At 46.0% G+C, this 22,500-nt stretch overlaps 2 protein-coding genes across 2 annotated transcripts in view; both read right to left on the reverse strand.

The window, feature by feature from the left end:
• LOC138950250 (uncharacterized) overlaps window positions 1-22,500 on the reverse strand; it is a 255,207-nt gene that overhangs the window by 108,755 nt on the left and 123,952 nt on the right. The window lies entirely within an intron of this gene.
• On the reverse strand, window positions 8,190-9,500 carry LOC138951447 (uncharacterized protein F54H12.2-like). Its single transcript, XM_070323049.1, has one exon. The coding sequence runs from the start codon at window positions 9,498-9,500 to the stop codon at window positions 8,190-8,192; it is 1,311 nt and encodes a 436-aa protein (XP_070179150.1).

Consider the following 22,500-nt stretch of genomic DNA (forward strand, 5'->3'; position numbering starts at 1 on the left):
CTGTGTGCATGCGTGTGTGTGTGTGTGTGTGTGTATTGTCTGCGAGTGTGGTGTCCAGCGCGTGTGTTGTTGTTGTTTTATGTTTTGGTCACCTTTACACCCCAATAGTCAGCCAGAAAAGTGTTAACATTTCACTGGACTGTCTAAAGAGTCGCATATAGGTGTTTACCCTCCCTCTGTGTTTTCACGGGCTTGGGACCGTTTTGACAGGGTATGTCAAAGCCACATTGGGGGTTTTGTGGGATTAAACAATACGAGCATTATTTACAGAAGCAAAACATGGCTTAACAAATTTATTTACAAAAACGACAAAGTTGTTTGGCATTGGAATGTTAACCATATCACAGGCGGAGGTATCACAGTCAAAAAAAAGAAAGAGACCCATTAGAGGGGTATCACAGTCAAAAAAAGAAAGAGACCCGTTAGACGGGTGTAGGCAGGGTTGAAATCCCATCAGAAGCGATCACACGCTTGATGTAGAAAAACGAGAGTGACTTTCTGGTTTGGGAATACGTGAACATAGACTTTCCGTCTGTCTTGAAACCCGTGTTTGTACCGCCACCACTTTCTTGCGTTAGAAGCACCTGTTGGTAAGACTCTTTTGTCAGTTTGTTTTGGTTTTTGTTCAAACCTTTTGAACTAAATTTACTTCCACTGTCTCCCTCGCAAAAGTAGGTTTTAGAACACAAACCAATAAACGCATTTCCTTGGTATTCGGTTTTAAAGAGACCGGGTGTTCGTTTGTCATAGTGGACACGCGCTGTACAGGCCTGACAGAGAGTTGAGTCCCATGGGGCGTTAGCTAAACGGGTGTTTTGGAAGGCTGCCTCGTGTTGGTCACAGGCTTGTGCAGGGAACCATTGGTTATACACTTGGTAAAACTGCTCTCGCAGTTCAGGACGAACCACCTCTTCTAACGTTGAAGCGCTAAGCGCCATGTATAGAGAATCTGTATCCATTTCCAAAAGCTGGTAGTCGGCTCTGGACACAAACTTATCTAGAAAATCAAAATGAAACTCCAACATGCGTAGTTTAGCGTACTGGTAAACAAAGTAACCAATCTGAGAGGGGAGTGACCAGTTGATTTTTTTTTTAGCCATCTCTACTTCAGTGACAGAATCTGTTACTTCTGTTAGTTTTTGAAAACGACCATTGTTGATCAGTTTTGCGGCCTCATCAGACAAAACGTAATGAATATCACGATGGTTGGCCACGTTAGTTAAGGTTTTCCCGTAGGCTGAGTTACCGAGCAGTTTGAAAGTTTCGGCTAAGATAGCTTTTGATGGGTCTTGGTCTCCTGCTCGTCTTGCGTTTGAAACGCTGTCACCAAACTGACGGAAACAGGTTTTGGGTTGATACTCTACGATCAGCGTGATGTTTTTAACAATCAACCCGTGCTGCATGTACCAAAACAAGAGGGGTGTAGCTAGCAGAATTTGTTCACCGTGGTAACTCCCTACAAGTGTACGGCGTGGTTGGGATAAGAGCTTGTGTTTTTCAGCGTAGTCTTTCATAAAATCCCCGATCTGTTCTCGGCTGACAGACTCATTTTTGAAAATAGGCTGCATTTCACTGAAATGGTCTTTTAGATGATCAGGTACATAAATATCACACTGTACCAACCCGAACAAAGTTTTGTTTTGCACAGCGTCTAAGACAGTTTGATCTGTGATGGTAGAAGGATGCCGGAAGGGTTTAAGTGTCGGAAAACGATCTTGTAGAAAAGCCTGAATGGAGGTGTTTTGTTTTTTGTCTGCGTACCAGTCACACTCCCATTTTTCGACGACAGTCACACCCACATCCTCACGTAGGTATTTGGTAATGTTGCTTGTATGTTCTCTGAGTTCAACAAGTGTTTTTCCGGTGACAGGGTTAGTCGTTTTACCGGCGGTCACAGAACAGTCATGCCCGTGGAACAAACATCCGTGAAACTGATAGCAAATTTGATTTGTGGCATCCCAACCATCAACTCTAATCTTTTTTCGACCAAGGGCCTTCTCTTTCGCGTTAAACTTATGTTGGAGATGGATCTGTTTTGATGCCATGACCCACTCCAACCATTCCCGAGCTAGCTGACCGTAGGGATCTGTTTTTTCCGCTTTAAAAGCGTTTTCTTTTCTACGAATGACAGGGTGCTCTGTGGGCATGTCTTGCATGAGTGCAGCTAAATACAGCGCATTTGCATCAAATCCCTGAACAGACTGTACCGGTTTGTCCTGATTACCACGAATGTGTGTTTTGTCTTTTTCGTGGTATCTGTGAAAGACAATAGACGGACCCCCGACAATGTTCTTTCGCAAAAGTGCGTGAACGTCTTTTTGTTTTTCGTTAAAAAGTGAAAAGTAGGTATCTGAAGACAACGTGTCAAACAGATACTTCAGTGTCACACCGGGGACAGAAATACCGTCTTTCAGCAAATCAACTCGCAGACTAGCGTACATACTAATCTGATGTTGCAAAGCAACCAGAAACGGCCCTGTATCTAGGTTGTTGTACCACACCAAAAAATCCTTCAAAGTCGTCATTTTGTTTTCAGTCCACACACGCTGACAAAAAGCGTACTCTGTATCAGAAATATTTGAGTTTTTGAGCTTACTAAAAAAGGCTGCATGGGGTGGGAGTTCTCTTTCGTCTAGTGTACTTAGACTAGTGACGTATTCATAGCAGAAAAAACCCTTTTGCTCTTCGACACCGAACGCCTTGAGGTACTTGGAATAACTAAAACCTGGCGCAAGAAAATTGTTGATGTCGAGAAACCGAAGTTTGTCTGTACAAAGACACATATACTGATTGTTTCGTTTAACAACAAACTTGAAAGGGGGTCTTTTAGGGGCCTTCTTTTTTCCCTCTGTTTTGACTTCTTTGTCTTCTTCTTCTTCTTCTTCTTCTTCTTCTTCTTCTTCTTCTTCTTCGCCCACGGTATCAAAACCATCTGGCTCAAAAACAGGGTCTGTTTGACTTTCGTCTTTTGGAAGATCGTTATGGGCTGTTTTGTCTTTGACAAACTTTTCAAGGAGAAAAGGTTTGATCACGTTCAGATCGTAGCGAGAAGAATTGAAACCTACGACAGGCAGTTCTTGCAAATACTCATATAATTTCTGTGTGAGTCTTTCTACGGGGATGTTGAGGCTATCTGTCTCTTGTTGTTGTGTCTCTTCGAGCTCAGTCAACTGGTCAAACACATCTTTAAATTCTTCACAAAGAAGAGCGCAGGAGGCCTCGGAGATACGTTCTAGGTAGTTAACCATGTTGTTCACTAGTTCTTGAGGGTCACCTTTACTCACAAAACAGGTTGGTTCTGTGAAATGGGGAACATTACTGCATACAGAAACAGAAAGAGGAATATGTTTTGCTGTATACTGTGTACAGTTTGACTCAGCTGATTTTGTCTGTGGCAAGTTATCTGTGTCAAAAAACACCTCAAAATCAAAAGTCGCCCTGTAGGGAAAAACAAAATCTGTGGCTACCTGAACACCGTGGCTTTGTAACTGTTGAAAAATGTTTTGGGGTGGTGAGTAAACCCCGCCTTTCAACGTTTCTTTTGAACCCTCACCCTGACAAGTCTGTTCATGTCGATTCATTTTAAACAAAGACGACCAGAGTTTCCCGCATTTGGAACAAGCCAAAGCATGACCGAGTTTATCAATGTCTAAAATGTACATGAAATGGTCTTTGTAACGCAAGAGGCGCATAACGCCAGAATGTTTGTAAGCGCTACGACGCAGAGGAACAAGACAGACGGGTGTTTGGCTCTCATCAAACGCAAACACATCTATGTTCACCTTAAACTCAGATTCAATCGACTCAAGTTGAAACAAAGTGACCCCCGGAAAGTGGACAGGGGGTGAATGTCCGGCCCACTGTTTGAACAAGGTTTTTGTGGGTTTTTGCAAAGAATGAAGCGAGGCTCCTTTGTGCAAAGCAAGACAGCGAAAGAGACACAGACCGTCAGTATAAGGAAAATGATTATGCTCGTCTTTTTGGAGCTTGTGCAAGAACGGTGTGTTTGTGATGTAGTCAGGTAGACTATCACAGGCACAACCGATTGGAAAGTCAGACAAAGGCGTGACATAGAAACTGGAAGACATGATGGTATGAACAGAATACCGAGAGTTTGGGCGTTCGAGTCTAACTTGTTCTAGAATGTCACGGTCACTGATTTCATCGAGAAAAGAAAGAAAGTCCTGCTTTGAGTTGATCAGGCGCGGTCGTTGTAAGACAGAGTGGTTATTGACTGAGGCATGAAAGAAAGACAAGTCACCCGACTCTTTGTTTTTGAGAAGAAAAGAGTGAGAAAAATTGATTTTGAAGCGCTTGTTTTGTTCATGGAACAGATCAAGAAGCGACTCATCCCAATCAGGAAAATCAGAACAAGGGCTCCAGAGAATGGTATAGGTTGACTGAAGTTTACCGGGCCGCTTATGTGTTTTAACAGAATTCCAATGCTTTTCGTACATTTGTCTTTCTTCACAAGGTAACTTTTTGATTTGTTCTTTTTCTAGACTTCGTTTGTTTAATCCCTTTTTGGGGGGAGGGGCATCCTGTGAATCCAAGCTTTTTCTTTTTTGTCCGACTGTCGGCACTGGTGGTGGTGGTAAACGACTCGCAACATCTTGGCAGTTTTTGTTTGAGTTTTTATGCCGAGTAAGGTCGTTTTTTCTGCTAAACGTCTTGCCACACAAATGACAGAGAAAATTTCTAGATTTGCCATGGACTTCTTTGACATGCGCGTTGAGGTTGTAGCTCTGTGTAAAAACCTGTTCACAGTGCGGGCATTGGTTACGCTGCAATAAAAAAAGAGAACTATGTCTGAGCGACGAAAACAATATCAAAAACATCTTACATAAAAAACATTTTGTTTTCTAAAAAGCTATGTCTGAAAAAAAAAAGTAACACGCTACCTTTATTTTTTATTTTTACAAGATATAAAAACAAAATCAACTCACCAAATCTGTTGAGGCCGGTTGTGGAGTTGTGTTAGCGTCACTGCTGCTGCTGTTGGTCGTCATAGTTTTGTTTTTTTCACCACCTCACACTTGTAGAACCGAAGAGACATTGAAGACTTAGCCCCAGAGGAAGCTTATTTATAACCCCTTTTGACCGCATCACCGCCGTAATCTACCTACGCGTGTGGGGAGGTGGGGTTGGGGTAGGGGTGTTGTTTTACCATATTTCTATTTTTGGATGGCTGATGCAAGGTGGTGCAATCGCGTGTATGAGAAAAGAAAACGATATGAGCCTTGACACTGTGAGTCGCCGTGGCTCAAGATTTTGTGGTATCCTTATTAGTATCGCGGGGAGCGCAGGTGACGCGTACGTGGTCCTTTATAATGGGTCATTATACGGTGCGCTTCGTGTCACCGAAGGTGTATAAAACAAATTAAAATAAAAAAGTAAGTGATTATTTTGGATGAAAGTGACCTTGACTGTGACTATGTGCATGCATGCGTGTGTGAGAAGAGAAAACGATATGAGCCTTGACACTGTGAGTCGCTGTGGTTCAATATTGTTCATTTGTGGTAACTTATTAGTACCGCGGGTGCGCGGGTGACGCCTACGTGGTCCTTTATAATGGGTTATTATACGGTGTGCTTCGTGCCACCGAAGGTGTATAAAAAAAAAGTAAGTGATTATTTTGGATGAAAGTGACATTGAGAGGGGCTGTGTGCATGCGTGTGTGTGTGTGTGTGTGTGTGTGTGTGTGTGTGTGTGTGTGTGTGTGTGTGTGTGTGTGTGTGTTTTGGATGGCTGATGCAAGGTGGTGCAATCGCGTGTGTGAGAAAAGAAAACGATATGAGCCTTGACACTGTGAGTCGGGATTAATATTGTTCATGTGTTGGTTCATGTAACCTCCAAACAAAGTGGACAACTTCTGACATACCAAAACCTTGACATTGGTTTTTTCTTTAAAACAAAAAATGTATCAGATGAATTAAAAAAGGAAAACTTTTGTCAGTGTCATTTTTGTCTTCAACACCTTCATCTTAGCTGATGTGGTTTTTTCATGGTCATATAAAGAAACTGATGTGAATACACTGTCAAGAAGGTCCGGCGTAGACTGTTACCGTTCTAAATCAACAACCTCGGTCTGCAACAACTTAGACCTTCTTTTTTGTGTGTGTTGTTGTTGATGTGAAAATGTATTATGCTTTGTTCGTGTGGGTTTCTATCGAGCACAGACAGACAGACAAATACACACACATGCGTGCGCAGAGAGAGAGAAAGAGAGAGAGAGAGAGAAAGAGAGAGAAAGAGAGAGAGAGAGAGAGAGAAAGAGAGAGAGAGAGAGAGAGAGAGAGAGAGAGAGAGAGAGAGAGAGAGAGAGAGAGAGAGAGAGTTCGACACTGCCACACAAAACAGAGGTCCATTGGGTTGGTTTCAAAAGTTTATTGTCAAAGTAAAAATTCTAAACACACCTAGGAATTAAAAAAAGCGAAAACCAAATGTGAGTACAGTATCATGGACATATAATCATGACGGTCCATTCAAAGGGACGAGGTGGTCCTCGGATTCGCTGTCAACCCCATAACCACTTCTTGGTGTCACAGGAAGGTGATTCACGGTTGCGGCAGGACAGTAAACTGGGCATGTGGGATACAGGGGTAGCTGCAGCTGCTGAGGGTACCCTTCGCTTTGTGGCGAATCCGTGGCTGTGGTGGATGGTGTTGAGCGGTAGTAGTCTGACGGCGGACACTCTGTGTGATTCTTCGGATGTTTCTCCTCCTCCTTCTCCTCTGCGGGTGACAGAGAAGATAACTGCTGGTGGTAGTCTTCTTTGAGTTTTTTCTGCACTCTAAGCAGCCTCTGAAACTCTTTCAAGGCCAGGGTGACTCCTCTTTGGGTGGGGACAGTACGCCCATCTTTGGTGCTGGTGGGAACAGCATAGTGGCGAACATGGATTTTCACAGCCCCTCTCCACGTTTTTACTGAGGCAAAAAGGCTTCCACCTAGCGGGTAGAGTGTAGCCGGCTGTAGTGGATGCTTCATGGTCCCTGAAGGCATGGTCGACTCCGCAAAAAACCCTCTGTGGTCGTCTTTACATCCGTCCTGCCTTATATACACACTCGCTACCAATGTACATCTGGTTTATTCTGGTTTCAACGGGTCCACACTGGTTTAGACTGAAGTCGCGTGAGATGATAGGACGTTTTTCCCTCTGCTGCATCGCTCACAGAGCAGTTGTTCAGTCACATGAGTGATGACCCTTTTTCGAAACGCTGTCGTTTCTGTCCACCTCCACACAACAACCCGCAAACACCACCATGAGAGTCCGTCTGGGTGTGTCTTGGGTAATGCCACATTCCAACAGCTAAGAATTTTGTCTCGATTCAGGTGTTCCCAGACTTTATCTGTGACGGTTCTAATGGCGTCATCAGTCCACCGCGTTGGACAGTCTTTTCCTTCTCCTTCTTCTTCTTCAAGGCGTTTGCAAACAACGCGTTTCAACTCACTGACAAACATCAAGAACAAACTGTTTTGCAGGTGACCTTTAACTTTGAGAATGCCAGCCTCCAATTCTTCCAACATCTGCTCTAAAGAAGGACTGGAAGTCTCCATCATGACTTTTGTTTTGTGTGCCTCTTTGGAGGGTACGAGATGAAAGTGGTGGCGATGATTCCTCCCCTTCTTCTTATATAGACACATACACACACACACACACACAAACCACATCCAATGAAATGAATAAAACCTTTTACAGACTTTAAAAAACAAAAGACGATGCACGCGACATCAGTTTCTTCTCAGCTGTTGAACCAAAAACCATACTCTTCGATCATTACCCCAAAGTCTGTTGGGAGAAAACACACGAAGCGTTCGAAATAAACTGGCTCCGCGGCTTTTCATCAAAACATAGTATAATACATACAAGCCACAGGCTGAACTCGTCAAGTCTTGCAAAAGACGTGGGTTGTACACGTGGGCTGAACTGTGTCTCAGCATAAAGTTTTCAATGGCGGGGTGCACGGGTGGTAAACCAAAACTATCAAAATATTCCGCTTGTCCCAGTCCATCAAACCAGACACACACCCAGTGTTCTCCCGGTCCTGTACTGCGATCTGTATTGATGACAAAAGCGCTTGGGCGTCGCGTATTCACCTGTCGTGGGAGTCTGTCTCTGGGAAACACACCTCGAAACACACGTCGGGTATGAATGTCTCTCCCCAACACTCGGCTAATGTCTTTGCTGTTCATAGTGCAAAATCAGTCAGGACCTGGCGAGAGCGATCAATCTCGATCATGCTGTCCATTTCACCATACACAATCACCATCACAGGCGCTGGAAGGGCTTGGTTGAACTTCAGCTCCAGACGCAGGGCACCGCTTTTCACCAGTTCAAACTGATCTCCATCCAGAAGACTGGGACTCAGGTCAAAACTGTAGATAGCATACCCCAGCTCAAAATCACGCAGCTCCATGTAAGATCCCGCATCTTTGTTGGCGACACCCGTAGACGTCATGAGACTGAAGAATGACCTCACATACTGGTGTTGTTCAAAGTTCGGTGTCAGGGGTTTGCCGGGGATCTGTTTCCCGTCCAGGTACAGACTGAGAAAGGACAATCCTTGTGTCTTGAAGTGGTAGGGATTGCGTGAGGCTTGTCCGTTGAAAGCAGCGCTGTCCACCAAGCCAATCACCAGGCGGTTGGGTGTCTGACTCAGAAACAAGTTGTCCTGCACAGCACTGAGGTTGCCTGTGGGAATGGAGAAAGTCTTTACCACGACCCTTTTCAAAGGATACTTGGCCGTGCCTTTTTCCAGCGCTTTGGCGTGAGCGAGGCTCACAGCAGGGTTCAACTTGACTTTGCGAACAAACAGGGAGGCATGTGTGATGACACTGCGGAAACCCTGAAAGGGGTCAGGAGACATCAGGTGGAAGATGTTCTTGGAAGGAATGAGTCTGATCTTCACGTCCACGCCGTTCATCATGTAGCGTTCCTGGTGCATGATGTCAGCATGAAGTCGCCCCATCATGTCTGCCTCTCTGCTCCGCATGGTTTGCTCACGCCGTACCTTCAAACCCCAGTTGGCATCCCCCTCTGTTTCATCCAGATGGTTGGCGCTATCTCGGTAATACATGGCACTGGTGAGGTGACTTTTCTTGGCTTCTCGTCCATAGTTGAGGGTGGCTTCAATGTAGGCACGGTAGGGGTAGGTGTTCTCTGAATTGGTCACCAAAGTATCATTGAGACTGATATCCACCTGGGAGAACAGGCTGTGCAACCAGTAGTTGACAGGAGCCACATGGGAGTCAGCCTCCAAGTTTGTTCCGTCTGCTTTGGTGATTTTAGCTCGCACATGGAGATACGTGTTGCTTAGATCCAGGTACTCGGCTGTGGCACCACTGATGGCAAACTCAATAGGGGCTCCTGGGGCCAGCGTAGCTAGCGGATGATACTCTACAAACATTCCCTCCTGCAAAGCTGTCTGTGTTGGGGGTACAGAAAACAAATCCAGTCCAGTATGTACACTTTCACATGACTGAGGGTGGGCAAGCGCCATGATGATTATCCAAAAATATCGGCTGCCGTCACCCTCCTTCTCTTCTTCTTCTGCCTCCCAGTCTGACCTCGGCGGCGTGGTGTGGATGATTTTATACGTTTCCTTGCAGGTTCTCCAGGCGGCGCGGCTGCTGCTGCAGGTGTGCCTGTCACTCGACCCACGGCTTGCTGAAACAATCGCTTCCCTGCATTGCTAGCTCTCTGCTGGAGAGACGACTTAACACTACGTCCAGACAGCACATCCTGAGCCACCTGCATGCCTGTCCTAGCCCCCTCTTTCAGCAGAGCTTTTCCGCCACTTTTCAAAAGAGGCACAATGGCTCGACCAATACCCCCTAAGAGATTGCCAATGCCATGGCCTCTGTAGTTTCTTCCTCCTACAAACACGGGGAGGCCGTGGCCGACCTGGCTGCAGTAATAATCCTCATAGAGTTTTCCACTGCCCTGGAAAGGGCTTAGACGAACCATCTTCTAGAAATGGTCGGTGCGTCTGCGACGAAAATGAAGCGTCACGATAGTGTGCCCACTGTCAAATGAAATCTCTTTGCCCGTGTCCGTCGTTAAAAGGATTTCCAACGTGTTGAACTGAAAGCGACTCAGAGGGATGTAATGAGGTTTTTCAAACATATAATGCACTGTCTCCTTGGTCTTGTCGATGGGAGGAAGAGTTCGCAGTAGAGGAACCATGACGTCTCCCACGGGCCGGGGGCTCACCAGATCACAATAAACAAACACACTTTTAAACTCTTTGTTCAAATCCATGAAGCGTGTTGCATCAAGGTGCGCAGGTCCTCTTATAATCGGTGAAGGTAGACCGAGGATATCCTGTAAACTATGGCTCATGTGGAAGGTAGCACCCTCCTCATAAACAGTCACACTCGCTTTTTTGGAGGCTTGGTTGTAGTAAAACTTCATTCTTCCTTTGCCATTGGGTTGGGCTCCAATCAACGTTTCCACTAATTTGTTCAGCGTATGGACAAAGTACTTATTGGACTCGTACAGTCCCTCCTGTAATACCGCGAGTATGGTTGGTCTTTCATCACCCTGGCTATTTTCTGGCTCCCTGTAATGAAAATACACATCTCTTTCGCGTACGTTCAAATAGTTGTTGCTAAACTGAATTTCAGCCAGTCCTACTTCGTACTCTCCATTGAGATCTACAGACTGAGGAAGCTTGGTAAAAAAATGACTCGCGTTGTTGTCAGGATAGTGCTGCAAGGAGCTGTTGCTGGGGAGTGTCAGGTAGAACATGATGAATGAAGACGTTGTTACTGTGCCAAGGGTGGATCAATGGAAGGATTAGGAAGCACGTAGCCGAGACAACTTCCCAGCAAGGCCACCCACAAATTGTCTGTCCCGTATCCACGCGTCAGATTGAACAGAGACACTCCAATCACCACATAAATAAGGATCATCTGACAAAGGAAGACAATCTCGCTCCGAGGGACACGACGTCCAAATAAACGCCACAGCTTGGATGTCCTTGGTTGCTTAACAACACTGTCTGTTTCATCCAGAGGCGTATTAATCTTCTGAGTTTCCTCCATCAGAGCCACTGAAGCTAGTCCGTGTAGTGGGTCAGTGCCGTCTGTGGAATCCAAGAATTGAATGACGGGTCATAGCCGAGCCATTTGACTAAATACTCTTTCTGTTTGCCTTTTCCAGGGCGTTGTTCCAAAACAGCTTCAATGCGGTATATTTCTTTCTCCCCCACTTTCTGCAGTTCCTGTTCATAAAACGTCCCCAGCAGCTCTTCTCCGTGATCATCTTTCAGCACATAGGTCACAGGTGTGGTTGACTGGACTTGACTGATGGTAAAGAGTTCCTCTGTCCAAGAAGGCATATAACCTTTCTTAAAGACTCTTCTCGTCTTGCTGATTCGCACACGGTCTCCTATATTCAGTTTAGGTGGTTTGGAGACAGTTGGAGCACCATACAACCGTTGCCACACTTCCTCCTGATTAGCGATGGTTACGTCAGCAGGAGCTTTCTTAATACTGCGGTGGTAGGAATGATTGTAACCACGCATCAGCTTAGGCAAGACTTCCACATACCTCACTGAACTTGTTCTGGTGAAATACCTCCACAGTTTGTCTTTCAAGGTACGGTTGAAGCGCTCCGCCATTGAGGCTTTAATGTCATCATTTTCTGTCACAAAAAAGTGTACCTTTGTTTTGTCCAAAAAATCCTGAAACACCTTGTTTTTAAATTCGCTACCCTTATCTGTTTGCAGTCTCAGGGGTTGACGACCTCGGGCAAAAATGTTTTTGAAGGCTGTCACCAGAGAGGTCCCTGTTTTGTCCTTCAAAGGCACCACCCACGCGTGTTTGCTCAGCACATCAATACATGTGAGTAGGTAGGTAAACCCGTCATTGTCTTTTCTCAGCGCTCTCACATCAATCAAATCTGCTTGCCACTGGTGATCTATACCACCCACGATAATACGACGGCGAGCAAACTTTCGCCGCACAGGTTTGTGTAGTGTATAGGTGTCTTGAAAAGTCAACCACTTTTCAACTTGTTTTTGTGCTTGTCTGGTGGCTCTTCTCAAGGCCTCCACACCACCCAAACTTCCAGGGAGTTGACTTCCATAATATCGACGTCGCAGTTTCTCCTTGACTTTACTTTCCACTGGCATTCTGATCAAGAATAAGATAGCCACGTCCTCTTCTTGGGGGCTGGAGAAGGGAATGCTACTCTTTCTGCAGAAGGAGATGCTGAGGAAGGAGTCACAATTCTTCTTCTTCTTCTTTTTGTCCTGGTGGGTGGTCTTCCTCTATCACCCCCCTCGCTGTGCATCCACTCCCATCGCCCTGTGTGACCAATGAGTTCACGAGGGGCATTAACCGCTTTTAAACCTTTTGCAAACACTTCCCACCCTCGAGGATCAGGTGCATTTTTACGGTAACGAAGAGCATCATTCACCAGATCAGCCATGTTGGTTCCTTCTACTGTCTGTCCCTGGTACACGAGCTGCCCTTGATCATTCCACTTGATATCAGAACTGTCCTTGGTTATATCCAAAAGCAACTGAGCCTTCTTCTTCAAGGTTTTCGGCACACTCTCCAACACTCGTTGTTCTACCCTAGCTAGGTCCTGAGCTTTCTCGGCCTCATTCAGTTCTGTCAAAGGTTGTTTTGCTGGTGGTGATAGCTCCACTCTTCCAAGAGGTTTGTCTTTGTAGTGACTAAAACGATTCAAAAACCGCCACAAGACTTGTTGGTAGGAGTCTGCTTTTTCATGTTTGTCCACATCCTTCTCGTCTAAAATGCCCCGCATCACTTGATCCATGTCCTTCAAACTTTGTGAGGTTGCATCAGGTACTGGAGGTCCACCTGCAGAGTCCCGCAAAGAGTCCAACACGCGTGGTTCAATCAAAATCATCTTTTTGGTATGCTCCATCGCATCAGAGACCCAGGGTCCCGAGCAAGCCAGATACAATTCCTAGCACAGGGTTCAAAAGAGCCTGAAGAAATCCGCCTTTCTGCAGGATTTGCTTTCGATGTTTGACAGATGTTGTTTTTTTGGCTAAGACCCGTAGGTTCTGTTTGTGTCGAGACAACCGTTTCTTCTGTGCGGGCGTCAGCTGCACATGGCCTTTTAAGATGTTCAGGGAGCACTCGCACAACGCATGGATCAAATCTGGAGAAGCTCCTTTCAACACGGCCTTAATCACGGCAGGTTTAGCCCCACACAACATCCGCAACATGGGTACATTTCTCTTCAGGCGTGCAGACATGGTTATTTTTGAAGGTACACCACGGGGTGCTCTGGCGGGAAAACTTTTGTCCTCAGACGAAGATGATCGGGTGTCTCTTGTCGCAAGTCAAACAGCAAATAACCGTGAGGCATAGAAGTCGCATCTTTAAATGCCTCTTGCACATACTTTAGCTTCCCAGGGTACATCTGCTTGGCCAGATGGGTGATCTGTGAAGCATCTCGTGGGTTTTTAAACACCACCAGGTAGTGACTGTTCAAACTGATCGTCCTCTGTTCTTTGTTCTTTCCAAACAGGTTCTGTACAATATACATCACACTCAGATTCCGATGATGACTTCCTTTGGTGAATAGTTGTGTGATCTTGTCGTTGGTCTCACTCATCAAATCATCAATGATGACCAGTCGCCTCTTGTGCCCTGTCCACTGTTCCACGTCGGGTAAACCCTCCACAAACGTCACATGTCTCATCTCATTGTAACCAGACTGCCACGCTCCATAACACCAAATCAATTCCTCTGGAGGGGGTGTCATCATATCTTGCAAGTGATTCAAATATTGTTTGACAAAATGAGTCTTCCCACTCCCTGTGGGACCGGCAATCACACAGGTAAAAGGATGTTTCCACCTTGGATCCATTTTCACATACTAAACTAAGATCCTATCCTTATCTTTATTTATTAATTCCAAAAAACACATCTACCTTGAATTGTCTCTTCAAAAACAAAAGTCATTTTAGCGCCCTTTTTTGTTATATTTAGTCAAGTTTTGACTAAATATTTTAACATCGAGGGGGAATCGAAACGAGGGTCGTGGTGTATGTGCGTGCATGTGTGCGTGTGTGTGTGTGTGTGTGTGTGTGTGTAGAGCAATTCAGACTAAACTACTGGACCGATCTTTATGAAATTTGACATGAGAGTTCCTGGGTATGAAATCCCCGAACGTTTTTTTCATTTTTTTGATAAATGTCTTTGATGACGTCATATCCGGCTTTTCGTGAAAGTTGAGGCGGCACTGTCACGCCCTCATTTTTCAACCAAATTGGTTGAAATTTTGGTCAAGTAATCTTCCACGAAGCCCGGGGTTCGGTATTGCATTTCAGCTTGGTGGCTTAAAAATTAATTAATGACTTTGGTCATTAAAAATCTGAAAATTGTAAAAAAAAATAAAAATTTATAAAACGATCCAAATTTACGTTTATCTTATTCTCCATCATTTGCTGATTCCAAAAACATATAAATATGTTATATTCGGATTAAAAACAAGCTCTGAAAATTAAATATATAAAAATTATTATCAAAATTAAATTGTCCAAATCAATTTAAAAACACTTTCATCTTATTCCTTGTCGGTTCCTGATTCCAAAAACATATAGATATGATATGTTTGGATTAAAAACACGCTCAGAAAGTTAAAACAAAGAGAGGTACAGAAAAGCGTGCTATCCTTCTTAGCGCAACTACTACCCCGCTCTTCTTGTCAATTTCACTGACTTTGCCCTGAGCGGTGGCCTGACGATGCTACGAGTAAAATGGCATTGCGTTCAGTTTCATTCTGTGAGTTCGACAGCTACTTGACTAAATATTGTATTTTCGCCTTACGCGACTTGTTTTCTATTTCATCATCATACTCAACAACACCACGTGAGTGCGCGCCCGCGCTGGACACCACACTCGCAGACAATACAAACACACACACGCATGCACTCTGAATGTCACTACACCTTTTTTTTATGGAAAAATGACTACAAAAGCTCTCGTCATCCGACTGAACTAAAGCACGCCGTATAATAACCCATTATAAACGACCACCTACGCGTCACCTGCGCCCCCCGCGATACTAATAAGGTTACCACAAAAGAACAATCTTGAGCCACAGCGACTCACAGTGTCAAGACTCATGTCGTTTTCTCTTCTCACACACGCATGCATGCACACTGCCATCAATCAAACACCCCATGGGGGCAATTACTGTCATTACCCCAGCTGGGGGTGGTCATTAGTACCGACCAACAGGTACAGGCACATGAAATCACATGACAAAATATAAAACTCAATAAACCGTTTAAACGCAATCCCTCTTTATCACTACTTAAACACAGGCACCTTAACCTATAACTTTATGCTGGTCCCTACCCTTGCGCATTGCGCATTGCGCAAGGGGTGAGGCATACCTATCTATACTACTTATAACCTTATAGGTTCCAGCGACTAAATATTTTCCCCCGGTTCAACCATAGACATGTACGTCATCATGATCTCCCCTTAATTTGACCGTTATTTTGGCTGTCTTAGTGAAATGGTAAGATATATCTCTATGTTTTTTACATGTAAGTGTTCGGAAAAAATACAGTTATAGCAGCTATGTACAAAAATAAGCAGCATATGCTCTTTTCGCCAAAGTAAAGTCCTTTTTTCTTCTGGTTTCTTATATGTGTCACAGCACACCGCAAGCTTTTAGGCGAATAGCAAGTGAGTGGTATATATATATCATCAATTTTATAGTAGATAACGGTGTAAAATACTTACCATGTTCATGTCCGTTATACGTTTTCAATATTCCATATGTGTCATTTAATTGTGTGTTGCTTGATGCCATGTATGTATGTGTGTGTGTGTGTGTGTGTGTGTGTGTGTACATGACTTTAAATAAGCATGGATGGATGTGTGCACTCGATTGTGTGTGTGAACCATGTATATATTTTCTGTTGTCAATGTTGTCAATTAGATATGTTATACTATGCGTTTGAATCATTAAGTATTTTAGACGTCATACTTTTTTTCGTATCTTCACGATGGCTTTTTACCCGTTTAAATTTTAATGCTTCCAACTTTCAAAGCGCTGCACGGCTGGGAAGAGATGCGCACTTTTATCACTGTTGTTCATGTAGACGTAATCATGGATTCATGCAAACGTCATACCTGCTGTATTTTATTTTGTTTGTTTGTATAGTCGCGTGCGGTCGCGCAGTCTTTTTGGTCAGTTCCGATTACCTCCCATTGATGTGAAAACCTATATGACTGTTTTTTTGTTATTTTTCTCTCTGTTAATTCACCAGTGGCTATGTAACATGTGTTATACCTTATAGGTTCCAGCGACTAAATATTTTTCCCCGGTGCAACCATAGACATGTACGTCATCATGATCTCCCCTTAATTTGACCGTTATTTTGGCTGTCTTAGTGAAATGGTAAGATATATCTCTATGTTTTTTACATGTAAGTGTTCGGAAAAAATACAGTTATAGCAGTTATGTACAAAAATAAGCAGCATATGCTCTTTTCGCCAAAGTAAAGTCCTTTTTTCTTCTGGTTTCTTATATGTGTCACAGCACACCGCAAGCTTTTAGGCGAATAGCAAGTGAGTGGTATATATATATCATCAATTTTATAGTAGGTAACGGTGTAAATTACTTGCCATGTTCATGTCCATTATACGTTTTCCATATTCCATATGTGTCATTTAATTGTGTGTTGCTTGATGCCATGTATGTATGTATGTGTGTGTGTGTGTACATGACTTTAAATAAGCATGGATGGATGTGTGCACTCGATTGTGTGTGTGAACCATGTATATATTTTCTGTTGTCAATGTTGTCAATTAGATATGTTATACTATGCGTTTGAATCATTAAGTATTTTAGACGTCATACTTTTTTTCGTATCTTCACGATGGCTTTTTACCCGTTTAAATTTTAATGCTTCCAACTTTCAAAGCGCTGCACGGCTGGGAAGAGATGCGCACTTTTATCACTGTTGTTCATGTAGACGTAATCATGGATTCATGCAAACGTCATACCTGCTGTATTTTATTTTGTTTGTTTGTATAGTCGCGTGCGGTCGCGCAGTCTTTTTGGTCAGTTCCGATTACCTCCCATTGATGCGAAAACCTATATAAGAAGATAGATAGATCTGTTTATCTGTTAATGGAACTCCAAAATATTCCATAGATTTGTTTACTTAATTTTTAAAAGATAAGTTCGAAACATTATCACCTGATAAGTCGCCGTATAACCTTATAGGTTCCAGCGACTAAATATTTTCCCCCGGTGCAACCATAGACATGTACGTCATCATGATCTCCCCTTAATTTGACCGTTATTTTGGCTGTCTTAGTGAAATGGTAAGATATATCTCTATGTTTTTTACATGTAAGTGTTCGGAAAAAATACAGTTATAGCAGTTATGTACAAAAATAAGCAGCATATGCTCTTTTCGCCAAAGTAAAGTCCTTTTTTCTTCTGGTTTCTTATATGTGTCACAGCACACTGCAAGCTTTTAGGCGAATAGCAAGTGAGTGGTATATATATATCATCAATTTTATAGTAGGTAACGGTGTAAATTACTTGCCATGTTCATGTCCATTATACGTTTTCCATATTCCATATGTGTCATTTAATTGTGTGTTGCTTGATGCCATGTATGTATGTGTGTGTGTGTGTACATGACTTTAAATAAGCATGGATGTGTGCACTCGATTGTGTGTGTGAACCATGTATATATTTTCTGTTGTCAGTTACATATGTTATACTATGCGTTTGAATCATTAAGTATTTTACACGTCATACTTTTTTTCGTATCTTCACGATGGCTTTTTACCCTTTTAAATTTTAATGCTTCCAACTTTCAAAGCGCTGCACGGCTGGGAAGAGATGCGCACTTTTATCACTGTTGTTCATGTAGACGTAATCATGGATTCATGCAAACGCCATACCTGCTGTATTTTATTTTGTTTGTTTGTATAGTCGCGTGCGGTCGCGCAGTCTTTTTGGTCAGTTCCGATTACCTCCCATTGATGCGAAAACCTATATGACTGTTTTTTGTTATTTTTCTCTCTGTTAATTCACCAGTGGCTATGTAACATGTGTTACAGAATTGCACCGGTGTAAGGGTTAACATTTTATTTTTCACCAAGAGAATATAATTCATTATATGCGGGATGATGTGCGGGGGGGGGGGGGGAGGGGTGCAAACAACATTTTCACAAGCACATAACCAACAAAATGACATCGCATGCGCAGCACACAAAGTGCGTAGCACGGGTACCACTAGTGGTTACTTTATTTGGCTGTTGGCCGATCGGACACCGGGGCTTCATATTTGTGCATGCATGCATTCGTGTTTCCAAGGCCTGAGGCTTTCGCTGTGACCCTGGGATCTTTATCGGATACCGAAAAGAGTCTGCACAAAGTTGACTCTGGGAAACACATCCCGCGCCGAGAGGGCCTGGAGGATACTAACAGCTTGTTATCTCATGTTGTCGTGAAAGGGGCGGCAGGATTGGGAGATAGAGGGATAGGGGTGTGTGGGTGTGGGGTGTCAGGATTGGGAAATAGAGGGACAGGGGTGTGTGGGTGTGGGGTGTCAGGATTGGGAAATAGAGGGGCAGGGGTGTGTGGGTGTGGGGTGTCAGGATTGGGAGATGGAGGGACAGGGGTGGGTGGGTGTGGGGTGTCAGGATTGGGAGATGGAGTGGCAGGGGTGTGGGGTGTCAGGATTGGGAGATGGAGTGGCAGGGGTGGGTGGGTGTGGGGTGTCAGGATTGGGAGATAGAGGGACAGGGGTGGGTGGGTGTGGGGTGTCAGGATTGGGAGATGGAGTGGCAGGGGTGGGTGGGTGTGGGGTGTCAGGATTGGGAGATGGAGGGACAGGGGTGGGTGGGTGTGGGGTGTCAGGATTGGGAGATAGAGGGACAGGGGTGGGTGGGTGTGGGGTGTCAGGATTGGGAGATGGAGTGGCAGGGGTGGGTGGGTGTGGGGTGTCAGGATTGGGAGATGGAGGGGCAGGGGTGGGTGGGTGTGGGGTGTCAGGATTGGGAGATGGAGGGGCAGGGGTGGGTGGGTGTGGGTGTCAGGATTGGGAGATGGAGGGGCAGGGGTGGGTGGGTGTGGGGTGTCAGGATTGGGAGATGGAGTGGCAGGGGTGAGTGGGTGTGGGGTGTCAGGATTGGGAGATGGAGGGGCAGGGGTGTGTGGTTGTGGGGTGTCAGGATTGGGAGATGGAGGGGCAGGGGTGTGTGGTTGTGGGGTGTCAGGATTGGGAGATGGAGGGGCAGGGGTGGGTGGGTGTGGGGTGTCATGATTGGGAGATGGAGGGGCAGGGGTGAGTGGGTGTGGGGTGTCAGGATTGGGAGATAGAGGGACAGGGGTGCAGGGGTGGGTGTGTGTGGGGTGTCAGGATTGGGAGATGGAGGGGCAGGGGTGTGTGGTTGTGGGGTGTCAGGATTGGGAGATGGAGGGGCAGGGGTGGGTGGGTGTGGGGTGTCAGGATTGGGAGATGGAGGGGCAGGGGTGAGTGGGTGTGGGGTGTCAGGATTGGGAGATAGAGGGACAGGGGTGCAGGGGTGGGTGTGTGTGGGGTGTCAGGATTGGGAGATGGAGGGGCAGGGGTGAGTGGGTGTGGGTGTCAGGATTGGGAGATAGAGGGGCAGGGGTGGGTGGGTGTGGGGTGTCAGGATTGGGAGATGGAGGGGCAGGGGTGTGTGGTTGTGGGGTGTCAGGATTGGGAGATGGAGGGGCAGGGGTGTGTTGTTGTGGGGTGTCAGGATTGGGAGATAGAGGGGCAGGGGTGGGTGTGTGTGGGGTGTCAGGATTGGGAGATGGAGGGGCAGGGGTGTGTGGTTGTGGGGTGTCAGGATTGGGAGATGGAGGGACAGGGGTGGGTGGGTGTGGGGTGTCAGGATTGGGAGATGGAGGGGCAGGGGTGGGTGTGTGAGGGGTGTCAGGATTGGGAGATGGAGGGGCAGGGGTGTGTGGTTGTGGGGTGTCAGGATTGGGAGATGGAGGGGCAGGGGTGTGTGGTTGTGGGGTGTCAGGATTGGGAGATAGAGGGGCAGGGGTGGGTGTGTGTGGGGTGTCAGGATTGGGAGATGGAGGGGCAGGGGTGTGTGGTTGTGGGGTGTCAGGATTGGGAGATGGAGGGGCAGGGGTGTGTGGTTGTGGGGTGTCAGGATTGGGAGATGGAGGGGCAGGGGTGTGTTGTGTGGGGTGTCAGGATTGGGAGATAGAGGGGCAGGGGTGGGTGTGTGTGGGGTGTCAGGATTGGGAGATGGAGGGGCAGGGGTGGGTGTGTGTGGGGTGTCAGGATTGGGAGATGGGGGGCAGGGGTGTGTGGGTGTGGGGTGTCATGATTGGGAGATGGAGGGGCAGGGGTGTGTGGTTGTGGGGTGTCAGGATTGGGAGATAGAGGGGCAGGGGTGGGTGTGTGTGGGGTGTCAGGATTGGGAGATGGAGGGGCAGGGGTGTGTGGTTGTGGGGTGTCATGATTGGGAGATGGAGGGGCAGGGGTGGGTGGGTGTGGGGTGTCAGGATTGGGAGATAGAGGGGCAGGGGTGTGTGGTTGTGGGGTGTCAGGATTGGGAGATGGAGGGACAGGGGTGTGTGGGTGTGGGGTGTCAGGATTGGGAGATAGAGGGGCAGGGGTGGGTGGGTGTGGGTGTCAGGATTGGGAGATGGAGGGACAGGGGTGGGTGGGTGTGGGTGTCAGGATTGGGAGATGGAGGGGCAGGGGTGTGTGGGTGTGGGTGTCAGGATTGGGAGATGGAGGGGCAGGGGTGGGTGGGTGTGGGTGTCAGGATTGGGAGGTCTCATCTCATCTCATCTCATAGCTTCTCATCTCATCTCACCTCATCTCATCTCATCTCAGCTGATGCATGTTACAGACCCCCCAGGGCGTGGCGTGTGCGCACCGAGTCAACACCATGGCCCTGCCCAACACGACCGACAACTTCAGCTTCATCTCGGAGATCGTTGACGCCGGGACGCAGCACATCACCTATCTCTCGGTCAGCCTATCATACTTTATATGGCTGACAGTTTGAGCCACAGCACATCACCTATCTCTCGGTCAGCCTATCATACTTTGTATGGCTGGCAGTGTGGGCCACAGCACATCACCTATCTCTCGGTCAGCCTATCATACTTTATATGGCTGGCAGTGTGGGCCACAGCACATCACCTATCTCTCGGTCAGCCCATCATACTGTATATGGCTGGCAGTGTGGGACGCAGCACATCACCTATCTCTCGGTCAGCCTATCATACTTTATATGGCTGGCAGTGTGGGCCACAGCACATCACCTATTTCTCGGTCAGCATATCATACTTTATATGGCTGGCAGTGTGGGCCACAGCACATCACCTATCTCTCGGTCAGCCTATCATACTTTATATGGCTGGCAGTATGGGCCACAGCACATCACCTATCTCTCGGTCAGCCTATCATACTTTATATGGCTGGCAGTGTGGGCCACAGCACATCACCTATCTCTCGGTCAGCCTATCATACTTTATATGGCTGGCAGTTTGGGCCACATCACATCACCTGTCTCTCGGTCAGCCTATCATACTTTATATGACTGGCAGTTTGGGCCATATCACATCACCTATCTCTCGGTCAGCTTATCATACTTTATATGGCTGGCAGTGTGGGCCACATCACATCACCTATCTCTCGGTCAGCATATCATACTTTATATGGCTGGCAGTGTGGGCCACAGCACATCACCTATCTCTCGGTCAGTCTATCATACTTTATATGGCTAGCAGTTTGGGCCACAGATGCTACTAATGTTAATCTTATAACTCTTTATATGGCTGGCAGTTTGGGTCTTACGTCTTTGTTAAGCCTATTACTCTTTCTGTAAATGGCAGTTTGTGCCTCACGTCTTTGTTAAGCCTATAACACTCAGTTTGGGCCTCACGTCTTTGTTAGACCTATATGGCTGGCAGATTTGCACACAAGTCTTGGTTATAACAACTTTTCTATTGCTGGCAGTTTGGGCCTTACGTCAGTGTTAGGCATATAACACTAAGTTCAGGCCTAATGTCTTTGTTAGGCTTATAACACTTTCTGTGGCTAAAAGTTTGGGTCACCTTTAAACGGATCAATGTTGACGGTGTGACAGGAATTCTATGATTACGAGATGCGCGTGATGCGGTACGAGCTCCAGTCACTGCAGGGATCTGTCTTTGGCACCAACCCGCTCAGCCGTGTCCACGACTTCAACACGGGTCAGTGATGTTATCCTTCAGTTGTTTCATGCCTCCCTTTAGGTCCTCAAAGCGTTGATACAGTGGAACGCCCATTTCAAGACCTGAAACAATCGGGAGTCTTAAAATGGGGGTAATTTGACAGAGGTTAAAAACAGAAAGTCTGAGAGAAAAAGTCTTAAACAGGGGGAGTCTGAAATTGGGGGGTCTTAAAAGACGGGTGTCACACAACGGCTGTCTGAATGCGTAGAACAGAGATCACCTTCTAGGTCGTACCATGTGCGAGATTGGTTTAA

Source organism: Littorina saxatilis, linkage group LG16 (assembly GCF_037325665.1).
Source record: "Littorina saxatilis isolate snail1 linkage group LG16, US_GU_Lsax_2.0, whole genome shotgun sequence".
In the NCBI taxonomy this organism is placed as follows: domain Eukaryota; kingdom Metazoa; phylum Mollusca; class Gastropoda; order Littorinimorpha; family Littorinidae; genus Littorina; species Littorina saxatilis.